Genomic DNA, 17350 nt, shown 5'->3' on the forward strand with positions numbered 1-17350 from the left:
AAAACGTCCTAAGAGGTTCATTTAATATTGTCTATTATAGTATCCTACTTCCATTACATTGTACTGTATAGTTTTTCTTATCATGACATTCTACTAACAAAATCTATCTAACATCTTATATTCATGTTTTAACTGTAGGTTATGTATGAACACAGAAAATGTGTGGGGAGATGGATATTAAAGATGTGGAAATTGAGGCTAAATATCAACAAATGTGAAAGTTGTGGAAATAGATACAAAAATTGCAGCAATATATGCCAAACATTAGAGGGAATTAAGAATTATGGTACTTTGAAATCAAATATCAATTAATGTTAAACTTTGATATTTGATGTTTTAGGATTGTTTGATAAACTTTTATAGTTGATGCTTTTGGTATTTTAAGGTTAATGGTTGGTTTTTGAGTGTATATTTATTAATGTTTTTTGTATTTAAATATTAATGTTTGTTTTGAGATTGTATAATTTATTTGATTTTTTTTGGTATTTTTGTTTTATATTTGTAATAAAAAAACAAAAAAAATATGTTATTATTTTATTAAATTTGCGAGGGTTCAAAAATGAACTAAAAAATATCATGCATTTGCGAGGGATCAATGATGGATTACAAAAATCTGATATCATCCATTTGTGATGGATCAGCAACGGACTACAAAAACAAATATGGAGATTTAAGACAGACCAGTAACGGACTAATGTTACTAAGTTCTATCGTTGGATGTCCTAAATAAGTGTAGTAAGTAATCATTTGAGATGGATAACTTGTCGCTAAATCGTCGCAAGGAAAACCAGTATGTCTCAAAATCCCTGGCTAGCACATAAGCCATGCTTAAATTGGCTATGGAGTTTGTCTGTTGCTGATCCGTCACAAACAATCATTAGCAACAAAATAGCGACGGACTGGTCTGTCGCTAAAACTCTTGTTTCTAGCGGTGAAATTAGTCCATATTTTTGGGTTGTGATCTATTTTTCCGTACATATGTTTTGATACATTGTTTTTTATTTGATGTTTTATAACAGCTATGTCGTTTTATCATGTATAATTATTATTTCGGTTACATTTAGTAGGAAAATCTCTGGAAAAGTCTAAATATTTTACCCTAATTTACGAAAAAATCTCAAACTAAAATTTGTTTATAAAAAAATCTCAATTACCGGTAAAAATGACGATTTGACCCATTTTTTCCGGTTTCATTACTTATCCGGTTTTATTAAAGTCTCATTATTTTACCATAATTTACGAATAAATCCCAAATTATGGTAACATAATGAGACTTTAATGAAATTATGTGTAACGCCCGTGATTCTAGGGTAGACATTAATATTGATGTAATAATCTAGGTTGACCTTTGTAACTCGTTTTGAAATAATAAAAATGTATTATTTGAATATTACGTGTTTTATGCTTAGTTATTGTGACTTAATTGGATTAAAGATAAAATAAGCGTTAAAGTAAAATATTAGATAAACCCAATACGTATGAAGAAAGTTGTAGTGGTCGTGAACCGGGTAAGTATTGAAACTGATAAACTGGATTAATGATCAAATTGTCATTTTTACTGGTAATTAGAATTTTTTCGTAAATAAATTTAGTTTAAAACTTTTTCGTAAATTAGGATGAAATATTAAGATTTTTCCGGAGATTTCCCTATTTAGTATATATGAAAATTAAAGTTTTCATACTACACTTTTATATTTTTATCTTTAGTCGCGTAGTAAATAATATGATTTAAATTTATTAAACATTTAAAATATTATTTATACATAAAATTACCAATATACATCATTTATTATATATAAATTTTTGTTTATGATCATATTATTAAATAAATTATTTACTATATCATCCGTATACAATGGCCCGTAAGAAAATACATCAGGGCCGGGTCCATTAACGATGTAAAGATTATCCACTAAATACAATAGCTAATAAAATCCATTAATTCTTGAAGGCAACAATCGGACTCCTGACATTATGAACTCCATCACTCCAAACCAAGGAACCCGAAATCATCATTGACCCAATTGTCGCGTCAACAGTCACCACAAAATATTGCTTCTCCCCCACCGCTTTGAACGCAAGACTGCTCGGGTAAACCTTCACCACAAGTCCTGATGGCGCTACCACATTAGCCTGGTATGTAGACTCCGGTGCACCCACATTAGTAACAGTCCTATTAAAGGTCCTGACAATGGTGCCTGAGTCTTTAGCCGATAGAGCAAACGAAGGATAGTTTAGGTCCCAAACAGTCGCGTTATTCCCCGCCGAGCAAGCACTTGTATCCCCGGTGACGATTTTCAAATTTGTGGCGTTATAACCCTGCCCGCATAAAAATGACACGAAATCTGCTTCTCCGGCGTCATACACCAAACCTGGATCGATGGCCTTTAAGGGGTCGATATGGCCTGAACCATACGCAAATTCATGGTCCACGTTTTTAGTTGGACTCATTGGTGCAGCTGCCATTTATGAAAATAAAAACGTCCATTGTTATTTCAAATATGGATTAATTAATTATTTCCCGTGCTAGGGTTTTAAATATAATAGTATTACCGGTGGTCATAAGGGCGGACTTAATTGTGGCAGGAGACCATGTAGGGTGGAAGGATTTTACATAAGCTGCTGCGGCGGAGGCGTGAGGGCAAGACATGGAAGTTCCGGAGATGATATTGTATGGTACAACACGAGTGTCTCCTTCTACTCCGGTGACAGTCGTATCCAGCGACCATGCTGCTATGATATCCACTCCAGGTGCAGTTAAATCGGGCTATAATTAACAATATATATCATATATTATCATTCATAAATAAGACATACATGCGTATATTATATAAATACTAAGACCAGTTAAACAGAAATTTACTTTAAGGATGTCGGATGTTATTGGGTTTGGGCCTCTTGATGAGAAGGAGGCAACAGTTGGAGCAGCTTCGTCTACAGGTTCAATACTCTTAAGGATGCTTGCACTTGGAGTTCTACGTATATATATATCAAGGAAAATCACATGAAAAATAATCAGAAAAGTGGTCATTAGGGGCGAAGAAATCACAAGTAAGCAATCGACTTAATTACGTGGTTGAGTTTATGTAGCTTTGAACTGCACTGCCATCTGTGTCGTTCAAGTATGTCGTTGGTAGAGGCCAAGAGAATGCCAAATCTTCAAACCCGAAATCACCTTCGATCACTGCACCACTTGCACCTGATTCCAACGCTGTTGAGGGACCCACTGTACTATCGCAAACGACAATTTTGTTTTTAACCAATGTTGGGTCCAAGGAACCTGGTTCGCAGGTTCTGCGTTTCGTTATCATTGATGATTAGTATTTTTCTTTAAATATATCTTTCAATCAGTTCTTCATGTTTGATCGAAAATTAGATTGATTGATAATTAATTAATTACCTTGAATCATCTGATGTAAATCCTGTATTCGGCGCAGAAGCACCATAAACTATAGGATGAATCGCAGCATCGAATGTGTTTATTGCCGGCCCCTAGCACACAAGATACAATTACAAAACCATCCATGATCTTCTTGCGATATCTGAAAGTGAAAGAGAATTTCTCACCTCGAAGGTCATATTGTTGCCCAACACAATCGGAGTTATAAACTTCCGATCAATGGTGCTAGCGGCAACCGTTAACGACCAAGGGGAATAATTAGCAACTGTTCCGGCTAAAGGACCGCTATTTCCGGCGGAATTGGATGTAAGAATTCCGTTCTTCATGGAATGAAAAGCTCCAATGGCGATAGAATCCTCAAAGTAATCGGAGGCAAAAGGACTTCCGACGGAAAGAGATATCATGTCGACCCCATCAGCAATTGCATCATCAAAAGCTGCCAATATATCGGCTTCTGTACAACCACCCTCCCAACAGACTTTGTACACAGCTATGCGAGCCGATGGAACACCACCTCGAGCCGTCCCGTTAGCTAGACCAAACAAGCTTGCATTGTTCACTGCACGTCCGGCCACCGTGGAAGCAGTGTGAGACCCATGACCCTCGGTGTCTCTTGCTGAAAGGTTGGCGGCTCTCTGGTCAGTCAGGTAGTATTTTGCTCCGATGAGTTTGCTGAAATATTTCGTAATGTTAATTAATCTCTCCGTATCATTATTATAATTAAGAAACTAATATGGTTCGATCGAGATGGATCTATCTACTTGTTGCAGGTGAAATTGGTGGAATCGCAAGAGCCCTTCCATTTGGATGGTGGGGGGCCAAATCCATCGTCCTTGAAGCTATCGGATTCCGGCCAGGCACCGGTGTCCAGCATTCCAACGATGATGTCGCTTTCAAGGGGTGCTCTTTTGACATCTTGAGGGAAGCCCATAAAGTCCCAGGACCTTGTTGTATGCAGTTCCATGATTTTGCTTGGAAACACTGACACGACTCCCTCCATACCTACGTACATGCAAACATATATACATACATAATCATAAGTAAATAAGTATTTTAATTTAGTTTGATTTCTTAAAAAAAATCTCACGAGCTATTTTGTTTTTTTCATCATCTGCTAGCTTGGCGGCAAACCCATTAAAACTTCTTTTGTAGCTTCGGAGCAACGCAGTTGATGCCCGGGTGCTTGAAATGAAATCCATTAAAGATTAATTAGTGATGATCAACTGATCACTAATTGCATCGAACTGAACATACAAGAGATAATATCGATCTTTGCGACTGTAGAGTTTAATCATGTCGCGAATTGTTACCTCCCACAAACTTCTTGTAGCATATTATAGTGGAGTGACGACACTGATGAATTACCCTTTGGAAGGTCACCCATATACACAATGTACGTCTGCAAAACAAACAACAATATTTTATCTCAGAACACAATCTTATAGTTATACGAAAATGTTGATATATTTATTATCTTGGTGTGATCAAAACTCCAAAACGAGAAATACTGAATGCCTTGAGATCATTGGAGTCGGCAGCAAAACTGTCACCAAAAATAAGAGAACATGTGACAGTAACCAAGAAAAACCATAATTGAGACGCCATTAATTTGAAACACAAATGGAACTTGTTTATATATATAGCAAACGTAATTCATTGGTTACTCCGAAGTTAGCCAATGTTGGTGATATCGCAGCAGTGGCGGATCCCTTAAGGGGCTGCGGGCCCAGCTTTTTAGCCAATAGCCATATCCAGTAGCACATGCACATCGTATGATTCTGGAATAAATGGTGCTTGGAAAACTCTATGCATGTTTTTTAAGAAGAGAAGAGAGAGAGAATTGAATTGGGATCCTCTGTGTAGGAGTTTGTTAAATTAAAATCCAATTTAACACTAACAAAGTTTGGCGTATCTAATTTTTTTCATTAAATATGTATTTAATGTAAAAAAAGAGAATAAACAATGTCTCCAGTAAGTTACATATTAGAACCTACAAGCTGTCAAGAGATAAGAGGCGATAAAAGAGGAGTACGAGTTAATTTAAGACTAGTCGCCTACCCGTGCAAATGCAGGGGAGACAAATTCTTTATTGTAAGAAGTTAAAACGTTATGGTATTAAAAGTTGAGACATTTGTTTATTCAATTTGAAAAAATATTTCTAAAAATTCGTTTTTAGATTTTTTTTTTTTGGGAAGGGCAAATCTAATCTACTCCACACTACTCTTAAATTTTCACTTATGTTTCTCACGAGACTTGAACCCTTAACCTCAAGAAGGAAGGACAACACCGGATACCGTTAGGCTAGAAGCCCGTTGGTATGACTATGCATGCAGAAACCACACTGTGGATAGACTCTAAATTATGTAGAATAGCAACATATTTTTCCAATTCCATAAAAACACCATGCTCCACAAGCTGCTTCAGATCAGTCTATCTGTTAATGTCCAGATGAAAAAATAGGCAAAAATATGCAGTCGTACGGACAGAGTCACATGTTCAATACAAGCTGAGGGTTAAAAGGATAAATTCTTACCATGGTAGGATACTAGGATTGATCGAAACTCTTTTGACCACCTTATCTTTATCAATAACTAATACGTTATACCTTGTAGAAGCTATTATTACAATAATGATACAAAATTTGGTAAAGCAATGTATACTGTTTTATATATTAAGAATACACTTTCAACAACTTTTATATACTATGGGAAAAAGAAAGGAGACTAACGTGAAGTGTGGTGTTTGGTGGAGATCCTTCGTTGGTTCTTGAGGGGGATGATAAACTTAAATATGAGTTTGAGAAAATGATTTGAAGTGAAAAGATACTAAAATATCTAAATTTGAAATAGAGATGAAGTGAAAATATACTAAAATAACTAATACGTTAAAATATCTAACTTACTCTCAAGTGTTTAAGGATCCTAACTTGCTAAATGCTTTGTAACAACCTACAACCTATGATAAAATATTCCATTTAAAAATCAATAGTTTCAGTCACCAAATAGATCCAAGTTAATAACACTGTACAATATCCAGAGTAATAGTATCCAAAAAGTGTAGAAATCACGACGGGATGATAATGTTTCGTCACGCCAGACTATTCTTTTTTGTAACGGAAGTATCTAAAATCATAAACATAAACTGTAAGCATAAAACTAAGTAAGTTTCCCAAAATATCACATATCAAACATATAAATTGCGCCTAGCCCTGGTGTAACGCCCCTAATTTCAACCCAAATTTTTTGATTAAAACTTTAAGTGTTTAATTGAATCATAACTACAAGATCTTAAAACATTTATCAGAGTATCATTAAAAGTTATCATGTACACAAGTCTCATATTGATGCAATACAATCAATTCGTGCCCCTCCTTTATTACAAGAAAACCTGAAAAACTTTTAAACCAAAAATCGTAAGCACAAAACTTAGTGAGTCCCCCAAAATACCACATACATCACAACACAAATAAAAAGCTACGAGTTATTAACAACCCTGGAGACAACCCGAAGTCTCAGTGAGCAAACAACATGCTCTCTGTGTTATCAGCAACCCTGGCGACTACCCGAAATCTCAGTAGGCAAACAGCACGCCCGGTGGGTTATCAACAACCCTGGATACTACATGAAGTCTCAATATCTATATAGTAACACATATCATGGTAACAACAAACAAGACCCAGGTGGTCAGCACACATACACACACACACACACACACACACACACACACATATATATATATATATATATATATATATATATATATATATATATATATATTACCACACAGGTTCATATAAACATGCAAGAGTCACAAAGACAACTAACATCCTACATACATAATTTAGTGAGCCGACATTGGTGCCTTCAACTCACAAGCACAGGGAGAAGACTCACCTCAATCTGAGATAATCGAGATACACAGTATGCTGCTACCGAAAGCCCCACACTGAACATAACAAGTTATCCTTAAGCAATAATTAAGACAACTCTCAAAATCCAAGGTCCAATCTATAATTTATTTTTCCAATGGGTAAAAGACCATTTTACCCTTCCCGTATATTGTCCAATACTCCATGGCCCATCCTCCAAAAGGCCTAAAATTAACTTCTCGGGGGTACGCCCCGCATACCAGAAGCGTACGCCCTATGTACTGCCCGCTGCTGCATAACGTACAAGTCACTAAAGCGTAACTCGAGGAATCCATGCATTACGCTGAGTGTATGCCTATGTACGCCCAGCGTACTCATCAGATGGCTAAAACTCATATTAAGCTCTTAATGGTTAAGACCAAAACATCCAAACACAAATCTATCCCTTAAGGGGTGTCTTAAGTCATAAAGTTTTTGACTTTATGACTTTGCATGGCTTAATGGGGTCCAAACCACAATCCAAACTCCCTAACTTCATAAAAAGGTCACCAATTCTTGCATGAGAGGATAATACTCCTCAAGATCCAAACTTTATGACCTAATGACCTCAATAAGGACCAAATATACGACTAAAAGGTTCTGGAGTAACTTCTACTCATAAGAACCACAATCTTCAGACCAAAACATAACAATACCTCCCAAACTATATCTACAAGAGAAGTCATCATGGTTAAGACTTTATACCTCCAAAAGATAGATCAAGATGCATAAATTTTGGATCCACAAGTTCCACGCTAACCAACATTTCTCTAATGAGCTCCTTCCTCTTCAATGTGTACCAAAAACACTCTAAATCACTCAAAAGCCCCAAGAATGTTCAAATGAAGGCTATGGTTTCGCTTTTAGGGTTAAGGTTGATGGAGGCTGAAGATAATAGGGTTTGCTCATAAGTTAAGGCCTTTAAATAGGGTCCAAGACACTAAATTAGGGCTTTCACCTGAATAGAGCACCCCCAACGTACTCCAAGGTCCCTCTGTTATCAACCATCCTAGTACACCCAACGTACTCCTTGTATGCACAACATACTAGGCTTATCCCTAAAACCACCAAACTTCCGACGACCATAACTTCTTCGTTCTAAGCCCTATTTCAACGATCCTTATATCCACAGAAAGGTAATGAGAAGCTCTACAATCCTATCATCTCTCATTAGCCTTAGAACTCTCATAACTAAAATCTATAATTTGTAAAAGGCCTGAACTATCACTTTACAATTGTACCCTTGGGCTCCAAAGCACAAATCAAACTCTTTGATCAAATAGTCTACACTCCCCACATCCAAACGGGTCTAAAACTCTTTTTCCCAAAGCCCGAATCCTTATGATATTTGATCTTCAGTTTATGGCCCCGAATTATGAAACAGCTCAAAACAGGGTGTTACACCTGGGGTATATTCCAACCTAATAAACAAATATGGGCCCAACCATGGGGTTGACCTGGAGTTTATTTCAACCCTATCATACGATAGTGAGCCCCGCCCTGGAGTTTATTTCAACCCGATCATATGACAGTGGGGCTCGCCCTGGTGTTTATTTCAACCTGGTCATACGATAGTGGGCCCCGACCTGGGGTTTATTTCAACCCGATCATACCATAATGGGCCCCGCCTTGGGGTTTATTTCAACCAGATCATACAAACATATATGTAACAATCACATACAGCTAGCATTCTACATAACAAAATAATGGGCCGGCATTGGTGCCTTTGTGTAACACTCCAAAAATCAAAGAAATTTAAAATTTTCAAAATCAATCATTAACTAGTATTGTCTACAAAAATAGTCATTGTTTCAAAAGAATTATTTCAAAATCAAAGTTTCCCAAAACCCAGTGACATAAAATAGGAAGTTGTGCACGATCACACCTTCGCTTTCCCACGATCCTCTAAAGTACTTGAAACCATAAACTAAATTGTAAGCCAAAGCTTAGTGAGTTCCCCGAAAGTACCAACACACTACATAACAAAAAAAGCATACAAATATGAGTAGCCAGCCTAACTAGACCGCCTCGCAGGGCCTACAACCTATCTGGACCGCTCTACGAGCCTTTGACAAGACTGGACTACCTTGCAGGGCCTACATCCTATCCAGACTGCTCTACAGGCCTTCGGCCTGACTGGACCGCCTCGCAGGGCCTACAACATATTTGGTCGTCCTCGGGTGTCTTGGCCTACAACACAAAGCAAGAATGACTCAAACCAACACAATATGTCGACATATGTAACATAAACATAAACACAAAGCTAGCAAATACAGATAATCATATAGTTCTACAATTAGTTGTATACTAGCATATCACTATCATATAACTAGCATACAAAATCTAGTGGGCCGACACTGGTGCCTTTGACCCATGGTACAATGAGGAAGACTCACCTCTTAGTCTGAATGTAGTTTGAATAAATCCCTACTCTGACTATCGGCTCTACCCGACTCCTAAATATCAAAACATTTCCCATTCTAAAGTAATAACATTTTTCCCAAAATACACTTGGTCAAAACTTGTCAAAATCAACAAATCAACCGAGTCAACCCTGCCGAGTCAACTTAGGCCTCGTACGCGGGGTTTACTTCGGATGTACGTGGGGCGTACTCATGGTCCGAGGCATCGGGGATCAACTTACATACGTGCATCGTACCATTTGGTATTGCCAACGTATGCACATGTTTTCTTCTTAACCACTTAAAAGCTTAATACTTTGACTTTTTACGTCTAAATGCAGATCCAAGGCCAAAATACCACTGAGAGTCATAAAGTTTCCAAGTTTATGACTTTGCATGTCCATTAAGTGCTTAATATAAACAATCCCAACTTCTTAACACCTACAGACCTTTTTGAGCATGCATGGGGAAGAACTAAGCATCAAGATCTCATTTTTATGACTCAAGACCCCTCATTGGGTCTGAAAGGACAACTTATTTGATCAAGAGCATGCCATGCTCAAGAATCACAAAGGTTGGGACTAAAAATTCTGTATATGGAGGAATATTTAGATCTACAAGAAAGGATGATCAAGCTAGGAGCTTTTTACCTCCTGAAGGTTGCTAGCAAGGTGAGAATTCCATATCTAAACTCCTTCTAAGCTCCAATTTCTTTCTACCACATTCTTTTTCTTCAAGAATGCCACCAAAACACACAAATGATCTTAAGATGCACTCTTCTCACTTAGTGTTAGCTAGAGAGACGATTTTTAAGTGGAGGCTGATGAGGGTGGAGGTCCCGGGGCCATAAAGATGTTTAAATAGGGTCCAAACCCTAAATTTTAAGGTTTGAAACCCGTATGTACGCCCTGCGTACGCAATATATACCCAGCGTACTAAGCTCTCGCATGTACGCCTTGCGTACGAAGCATACGCCCAACATACTAAGTCTCGACCCAAATTACCAAAATGCCACTATGGGCCATTTTGCAATCATTCTCATGCACATGGGATCATACATAACAAAGTGTTGTGGATCTGACTGATCTCACTCGACAAATCCAACTGGTAGGCCACCCTTCCTGCCCTGGCGATCATACGTAATGGTCCAATATATCGGGGACCCAATTTCCCCATCTTCCTGAAGCGTATCACACCCTTCCAGGGTGATACCTTCAGTAGCAACATATCGCCGAACTGGAACTCCAACTTTGATCTTCAACAGTCGACATGGCTCCTCTGCCGAATCTAAGCGATCTGTAATCTCTACCTGATCTATTGGATGAGCTCTATGTTTTGGATGAATACCTCAGTCCTTCCCATGACTCTGTGACCGACCTCCCCCCAAAAAACTGGGGTACGACATTTCCGACCATATAGAAGCTCGAAAGGCGGTGCACCAATGCTGGAGTAATAACTATGAAAGAAGTAGGTAGGAATCCTAACTCCCACTAAAATCTATGATACGAGCCCGCAACATATCCTCAATTGTCTGGATGGTCTGCTCACTTTGGCCATCAGTCTGCGAATGATAAGTCGTGTTGAAATGCAGCCTCGTACCCAGTTCCTCGTGGAACTTCAGCCATAATCGTGAAGTGAACCGACCATCTCGGTCTGATATAATGGAAACCGGGACCCTATGACAAGCAACAATCTCACAAACATACACATCGACCAATTTTTTGACCAAGGACCTCTCCCGTCTGGCCGAAAAGTGGGCATTCTTGGTCAACAAATCCACGATGAACCAGATAGCATCAAAACCCTTGGCAGTCCTAGGTAGCTTGGTGATAAAATCCATGATGCTCTGTTCCTACTTCCACATGGGGACTTCCAAAGGCTACAACTTTCCATGCGGCCTTTGGTGCTCAGCCTTGACCATCCTACAAGTCAAGCACCTCTCAACGTACCAAGTTATCTCCCTCTTCAAACACGACCACCTGTAACTTAGTCTCAAATCATGATACATCTTGGTAGCTCCTAGGTGTATCGAAAAACAAGACTTATGTGTCTCTGCCAAAACTGTATGTCTGACCCCGCCAGAAACCGGAACCCATACCCGACCACACCAGGTTAACAATCCCCGCTGATCGGTGACAAATCTGTCGATCTTGCCCCTGATCTTCTCCTGTTTTCAGTTCTCCTTCTTGAATCCTTCTACCTATGTCCCTTTGATCAAATCCAAAAGTGGAGAATCAATGGATATCCTCATACACATACCCCTAGCCGAAAATCCAATTGACTTGTGGCTCAAAGCATCTACAACTACATTCACTTTACCCAGATTGTAAAGGATCTCGTAGTCATAATCCTTTACCATGTCAAGCCACCTATTTTGTCTCGTGTTCAAGTTCATTTGGTCCATAAGATATCGTAAACTCTTGTGATAAGTGTGGATGGTGCACCAAATCCCATACAAGTAGTGTCGTCAAATCTTGAGAGCAAACACTACCGCCCCTACTCAGATCATGAGTAGGATATCGTGCCTCATGCAGCTTTAGCTGACGAGAAGCATACGTAATCACTCTCCCTCTATGCATAAGATACACCCTAAACCAGTGATGGATGCATCATAAAATACAAAAAAAAATCCTCGACATCCTCCAAAAGGGTCAACATTGGGGCCTCGCATAACCTCTGACGCAGTGTCTCAAATGATGTCTGCTACTCATGGCCCCATCAGAAATCCATGCCCTTCCTCGTTAGACAAGTGAAAGGGTACACAAATATTGGAGAAATCCCTCATAAATCTCCTATAATATCATGCTAAACCAAAGAAACTCCTGATCTTTGAGGGAGACTTTGGAACCTCTGACTGCATCACGGCCTCAATCTTGGTCGGATTTACCAAAATCTTGTTTTGGTTAACGAGATGCCCAACAAACTGGACCTCTCATAACCAAAACTCACACTTCGAAAACTTGGCATACAATCGCTCTCTCCTGAATACTCCTAAAAGCTCTCGAAGCTACTCATCATGTTGGTCTCTGGTCTTGGAATACACCGAGATATCATTAATAAAAACAATAATTGATCGATCGAGCATTGGCCTACACACCTTATTCATCAAGTCCATAAACACCAAAGGCGCATTGGTGAGCCTAAATGGCATCACCATGAACTCATAATGACCATAACGAGTCTGAAACGCGGTCTTCTCCACGTCCTCCTTTCTAACCCTCGCATGATGGTACCCCAACCTCAGATCATTACTGAAGAACCAAGAAGCACCCTACAGCTGATCAAATAGGTCATCAATATGCGGAAGGGGATAACGGTTCTTCACCATCAACTTATTCAACTCCCGGTAATCAATGCACATCCGGTGTGAACCATCCTTCTTCTTGAAGAACAATATCGGGGCTCCCCATGGCGAACTGATCCGTCGGATGAACTGCTTGCCTAATAGCTCCTGAAGCTGAGAGGACAATTCCTCCATCTCATGTGGTGCGAAACAGTACGGCGCCTTGGAAATCGGAGCCACACCTGGCACTAAGTCAATCTTGAACTCAACCTGCCTCTCAGGAGGCACACATGATAACTCTTCCGGCAACACATTAGCAAACTCCCTAACAACTAGCACATCTGAAACTAATGTCTGATCCCCAACCCGTGTATCAACCATATAGACAAGATAACCCATACAACCATGTTAAATATAATTTCGTGCCCTGGCTACCAAACAAAACCCTAACCCAATCTTGTTACCCTCTCCATAGATGACAAGTTCTCCCCTACTTGGGGTTCGAACTAAAACCCGATGACCCTCGCAGTCAATCATAGCACCAAACCTTAGCCAATCCATCCTTACTATCACGCATACTTCCCCCATGGGGATAGGGATCAAATCAATCGGATAAGGCACCCCAAAGATCTCCAACATACAACCATGATACACTCTGGATACATAAATCCCATGTTCGTTGGCGATAGAAACATGCAACGAACACTCCAGCTCGCCAAGGGTCATATCAAAATCCCTACTAAAAGACTGAGATACAAAGGACCAACTCGCTCCTGAGTCGAATAACCCAAGGGTAGGAAAAGAATTCACTAAGAACGTACCTATCAGAAACATAAACATAAGCATACCACCTTGAGAGCCGCCATCTGGGCAGCTAAGAATGTAGAGACCCATATATGAGAAAAGGGTCTAGAAAAAGATAAGGCGGGAGAAAAGAGGAAGCTTGAAGGATCCTCAAGATCCGATAAGAAAGGAAGATTCTCAAAGTCCAACCCGGATGACCAAAAGTATGGAGCCAAGTGGTGTGAAAAGTGCAAGAAGAAGCATTATGGAAAATGCGAGGGATAAGTGACTTGTTACAAGTGTGGGAGGATCGGTCACTATTCCAGAGATTGTATGCTTAATGACAAGGTATGCTACGGATACGGAGAGAAGGGGCATATGTCAAAAGATTTCCCGAAGAAAAATGAAGCAGCAAGGCTGAATGCACTACCAAAGCCGAAAGCAAGAGCATTCCAGACGATCCTTAATGAAGCAGGCGACGATGAAAGGGATCGGGAGTGACGATCTATATATATATATATATATATATATATATATATCCAAAGATCGGGATATGAAGTAGCCATATAGATAGTATCATGTGGTGTAGCTATTATAAGAGGCCTAGTGTAGAGTGAACTTGAACATCTATGTAATCGTTTCAAGAAATAATATAAACCTTAGTTATGTTATCCAATGTGTTAAGTAACTATGTGAAATACTTGTATGGTCACTTGGAGAACTACGCGACAATACTTGGGGCGAGTATGGGTATGCGTGAAAGGTAGAAGAGGCCTATACTAGCGGAAGCACAGTACTCGCACTTGGATCAGGGAAAGTCACAAGGTTACCAAGGCGCTAGTAATTGATTTTGTTTGATTCATGTATGTCATCACCATCATTTTGGTAATGACTAACAAGATGATGATTATTATTCCCACCCTAGTGGTCATATCATATCGAGTCCGACTAAGATATGTATTCTACGTGGTTTAGAGAACCAAGTTCGATGTAGCATATGACTTAATCCAGAATATTGTAGTGAAAGATAATTGAAGCGATCAATAAAAGTATCGCAATCACTGTGAAAGTAAGAAACTTGTAGCTAGAAATGTTACATGCTAGAATGTGATTATATCACATTAGAACATGAAGGAAGGTATATTCCGTTTTGGAATTTCACTCTAAAAGACCTTAGTCTAAGCGTTGCATCATACGATGAGAGATCATTAGAACTTGACTCATTGGCATGTTACAATAATCGAAGTAAAGTATGTTTACAAAGGAGCAGGAGTCTCCAATAAGGATCAATATTGTGACTTGAAGGTCACGATTGAAAGTGCAACGTGAGATAGAGAGCGGGTGCAAGATTGAGCATCGCCAGCAGTCAAGAAGTCCAAGAGTTAGAAACTCGTTAGAAAAGACATAAGGGTTACGGTTATTACCTAGGATGAAAAGACAACTTATGGAGTTATTCAACAAGCCTTGTTTTGTTGATGACTCCGGGACGTAATCATCCTAAGGGGGGGGGGGGGGGGGGGGGTAAATGTAACACCCGCATGGCAGTCATATTGGGTATTTTCAACTATATGTGGATGATATTATTCTTATAGGGTCACCTTGTTTGTTGCTGACTCATCTCATATCGATCCTTAGCACCAAGTTCTCTATGATGGACTTGGGCGATCTGTATTATTTCCTTTGGATTTCTATTACTCGCTCTGACAATGTCATGTTCTTGTCTCGGTGGAAATATGTCACCGGGATCCTTTAGCACGTATCTATGCTAAATTGCAAGCCAGCTCGTACACCTGCAGACCTCTTTGCTAAATTTGATGGCTTTGGTCCCCATATTGCTGACCCTATGTTGTATTGAAGTTTTGTCGGTGCTCTTCAGTATCTCACATTCACTCGTCCAAACATCACTTATGTTATTCAGTAGGTCTGCTTATACAGGCACAACCCACAAGAACCTCACTTCACTGCTCTCAAGTGCATTCTTCGATACGTTTGTGGTACTAGACATCATGGTCTCAGGTTGTTTAGTTTTACATCTCGTGATCTTATTGCATATTCGGAGACAGATTGGGCAGGTTGTCCTGTTACTAGACGATCCACATCGGTTATTATGTCTTTCTTGGATACAATCTTCCTTCACGGTCATTTAAATGTTGGAGTACGACCTCCCATTCCAATGTTGGGGCCGAGTATCGAGGTGTGGCCAACACTATTATTGAGACATGTTGGATTCATAATTTGCTTCTTGAATTTCATTACTGTGACAATGTTAGTGAAGTTTACATGTCGTCTAATATGGTTCAACATCAGCGTATCGAGTATATTGAGATTGACCTTCATTTTGTTAGAGACAAAGTGGCTATAAGGCAGGTATGGGTTCTTCATGTTCCATCATCTTCTCAATATGCTGACATCTTAACGAAAAGTCTTCCCTCACCGATATTTCTTGATTTTCGGTTCACCTTGAATGTTCTTGATTCTCTCATTCGTACTGCGGGGGGCTGTTAGCGGATATTAGTCTTTGTATTATTTTATTGTATAGCCCATTAGTATAATTGTTTTTTATACGGTCTCACAGATTAAAGATTGGAATCAAAGTTTGGTGGTCTCGAATCCAAAAACTTTAAACCCAAATTAGAATGTGGTTTGAATGTTCTATTGAGTTCTAAAGGTATGGTTTTATCTGCCAAATTTGATAGAGTAAAATGTGATTTCGATTGGTAGAGAAAAAACTCGCAATTCTTCAACTGGTTTTTTTAAACAAGAATTAGATGTAATATATACTGTGATACGTGGAGAACTGAAATTGTGATTTATGAGTGGTCGCATAATCGCATTGTATTTAATGAAAATTTTGATTTGCTTGTTATTTTTATAAATTATAAAATAAATAAGTTGTGAATCTAAAAGTTAATATTAAGTCAGTTTAAACATCAAGAACTATAAAAAATGGTAAATATAATTAGGGATGCGCTTGTGACGGAACCCGTACCGACCGGTATGGTTTTCGATTTTCCGAATAACAAATTTGATCGAAAATCAATACCGAGTATTGTAATTATTAGTCATACGGCTTTTATCTTACCTGTGTAGACAACCTGCCTCATTGATGTAGTATATTATATGACAATTTTCTTGATTGCATACCCATCACTTTAGATACGTGAGAATTGGGACGACAGTATCATGCTACATGGTTAGTAACTTGTTATGTTGATAATACCAATGATATTTTTCAAACAAAATTTAAACTTTAACAGTCATATACACATATGTATACACAGTCTATAGTTTACTAATGATACGTACACAAAGAAAAGTCCGATGGTTTTTTTTTTTTCATTTGGATACTTTGTTACCCGAACAAATTATTTTCTCTTAAACAAAGATGAACAATGGCTTTTGAGGGAGAAGATTTGTTTTTGGCATCTGTATCTTTGTTTGTTTAGTTACATGGTTCTTTTTGGGAAAATATAATTATCTTGCAGGTCTTTTTTGTATTTCAAACATAAACTAGAGGATGTTAGTGAATATTTTTAGTTCAATACAATTTCTTGATTGTTCCCCCCGTTTAAAAT

The 17350-nt window shown here is 38.7% G+C and overlaps 1 protein-coding gene across 1 annotated transcript; it reads right to left on the minus strand.

Annotated features, from left to right (window-relative positions):
• Positions 1–1851: 1851 nt before the first annotated feature.
• On the minus strand, positions 1852–4635 carry LOC111912220 (cucumisin). The gene is made up of 8 exons (XM_042899785.2): positions 4488–4635; positions 4162–4402; positions 3568–4072; positions 3401–3492; positions 3073–3294; positions 2864–2975; positions 2554–2767; positions 1852–2459 (listed from the first exon to the last, which is right to left on the minus strand). Exons 1-8 carry the CDS (start codon positions 4597–4599, stop codon positions 1939–1941), a joined length of 2019 nt encoding a protein of 672 aa, XP_042755719.2. The 5' UTR covers positions 4600–4635; the 3' UTR covers positions 1852–1938.
• Between the last annotated feature and the right edge of the window lie 12715 nt (positions 4636–17350).

The sequence above is a fragment of the Lactuca sativa genome, chromosome 2 (assembly GCF_002870075.4).
Source record: "Lactuca sativa cultivar Salinas chromosome 2, Lsat_Salinas_v11, whole genome shotgun sequence".
Lineage (NCBI taxonomy): Eukaryota > Viridiplantae > Streptophyta > Magnoliopsida > Asterales > Asteraceae > Lactuca > Lactuca sativa.

Excerpts from the sequence above, each read along its gene's own strand:
- LOC111912220 (XM_042899785.2), bottom strand. The coding sequence starts at position 4,599 with ATGGATTTCATTTCAAGCACCCGGGCATCAACTGCGTTGCTCCGAAGC. Across the intron at positions 4,403-4,487 it reads TGAAAAAAACAAAATAGCTC|GTATGGAGGGAGTCGTGTCA; the intron begins GTGAGATTTTTT and ends GCATGTACGTAG. Across the intron at positions 3,295-3,400 it reads TTTACATCAGATGATTCAAG|AACCTGCGAACCAGGTTCCT; the intron begins GTAATTAATTAA and ends AACGAAACGCAG.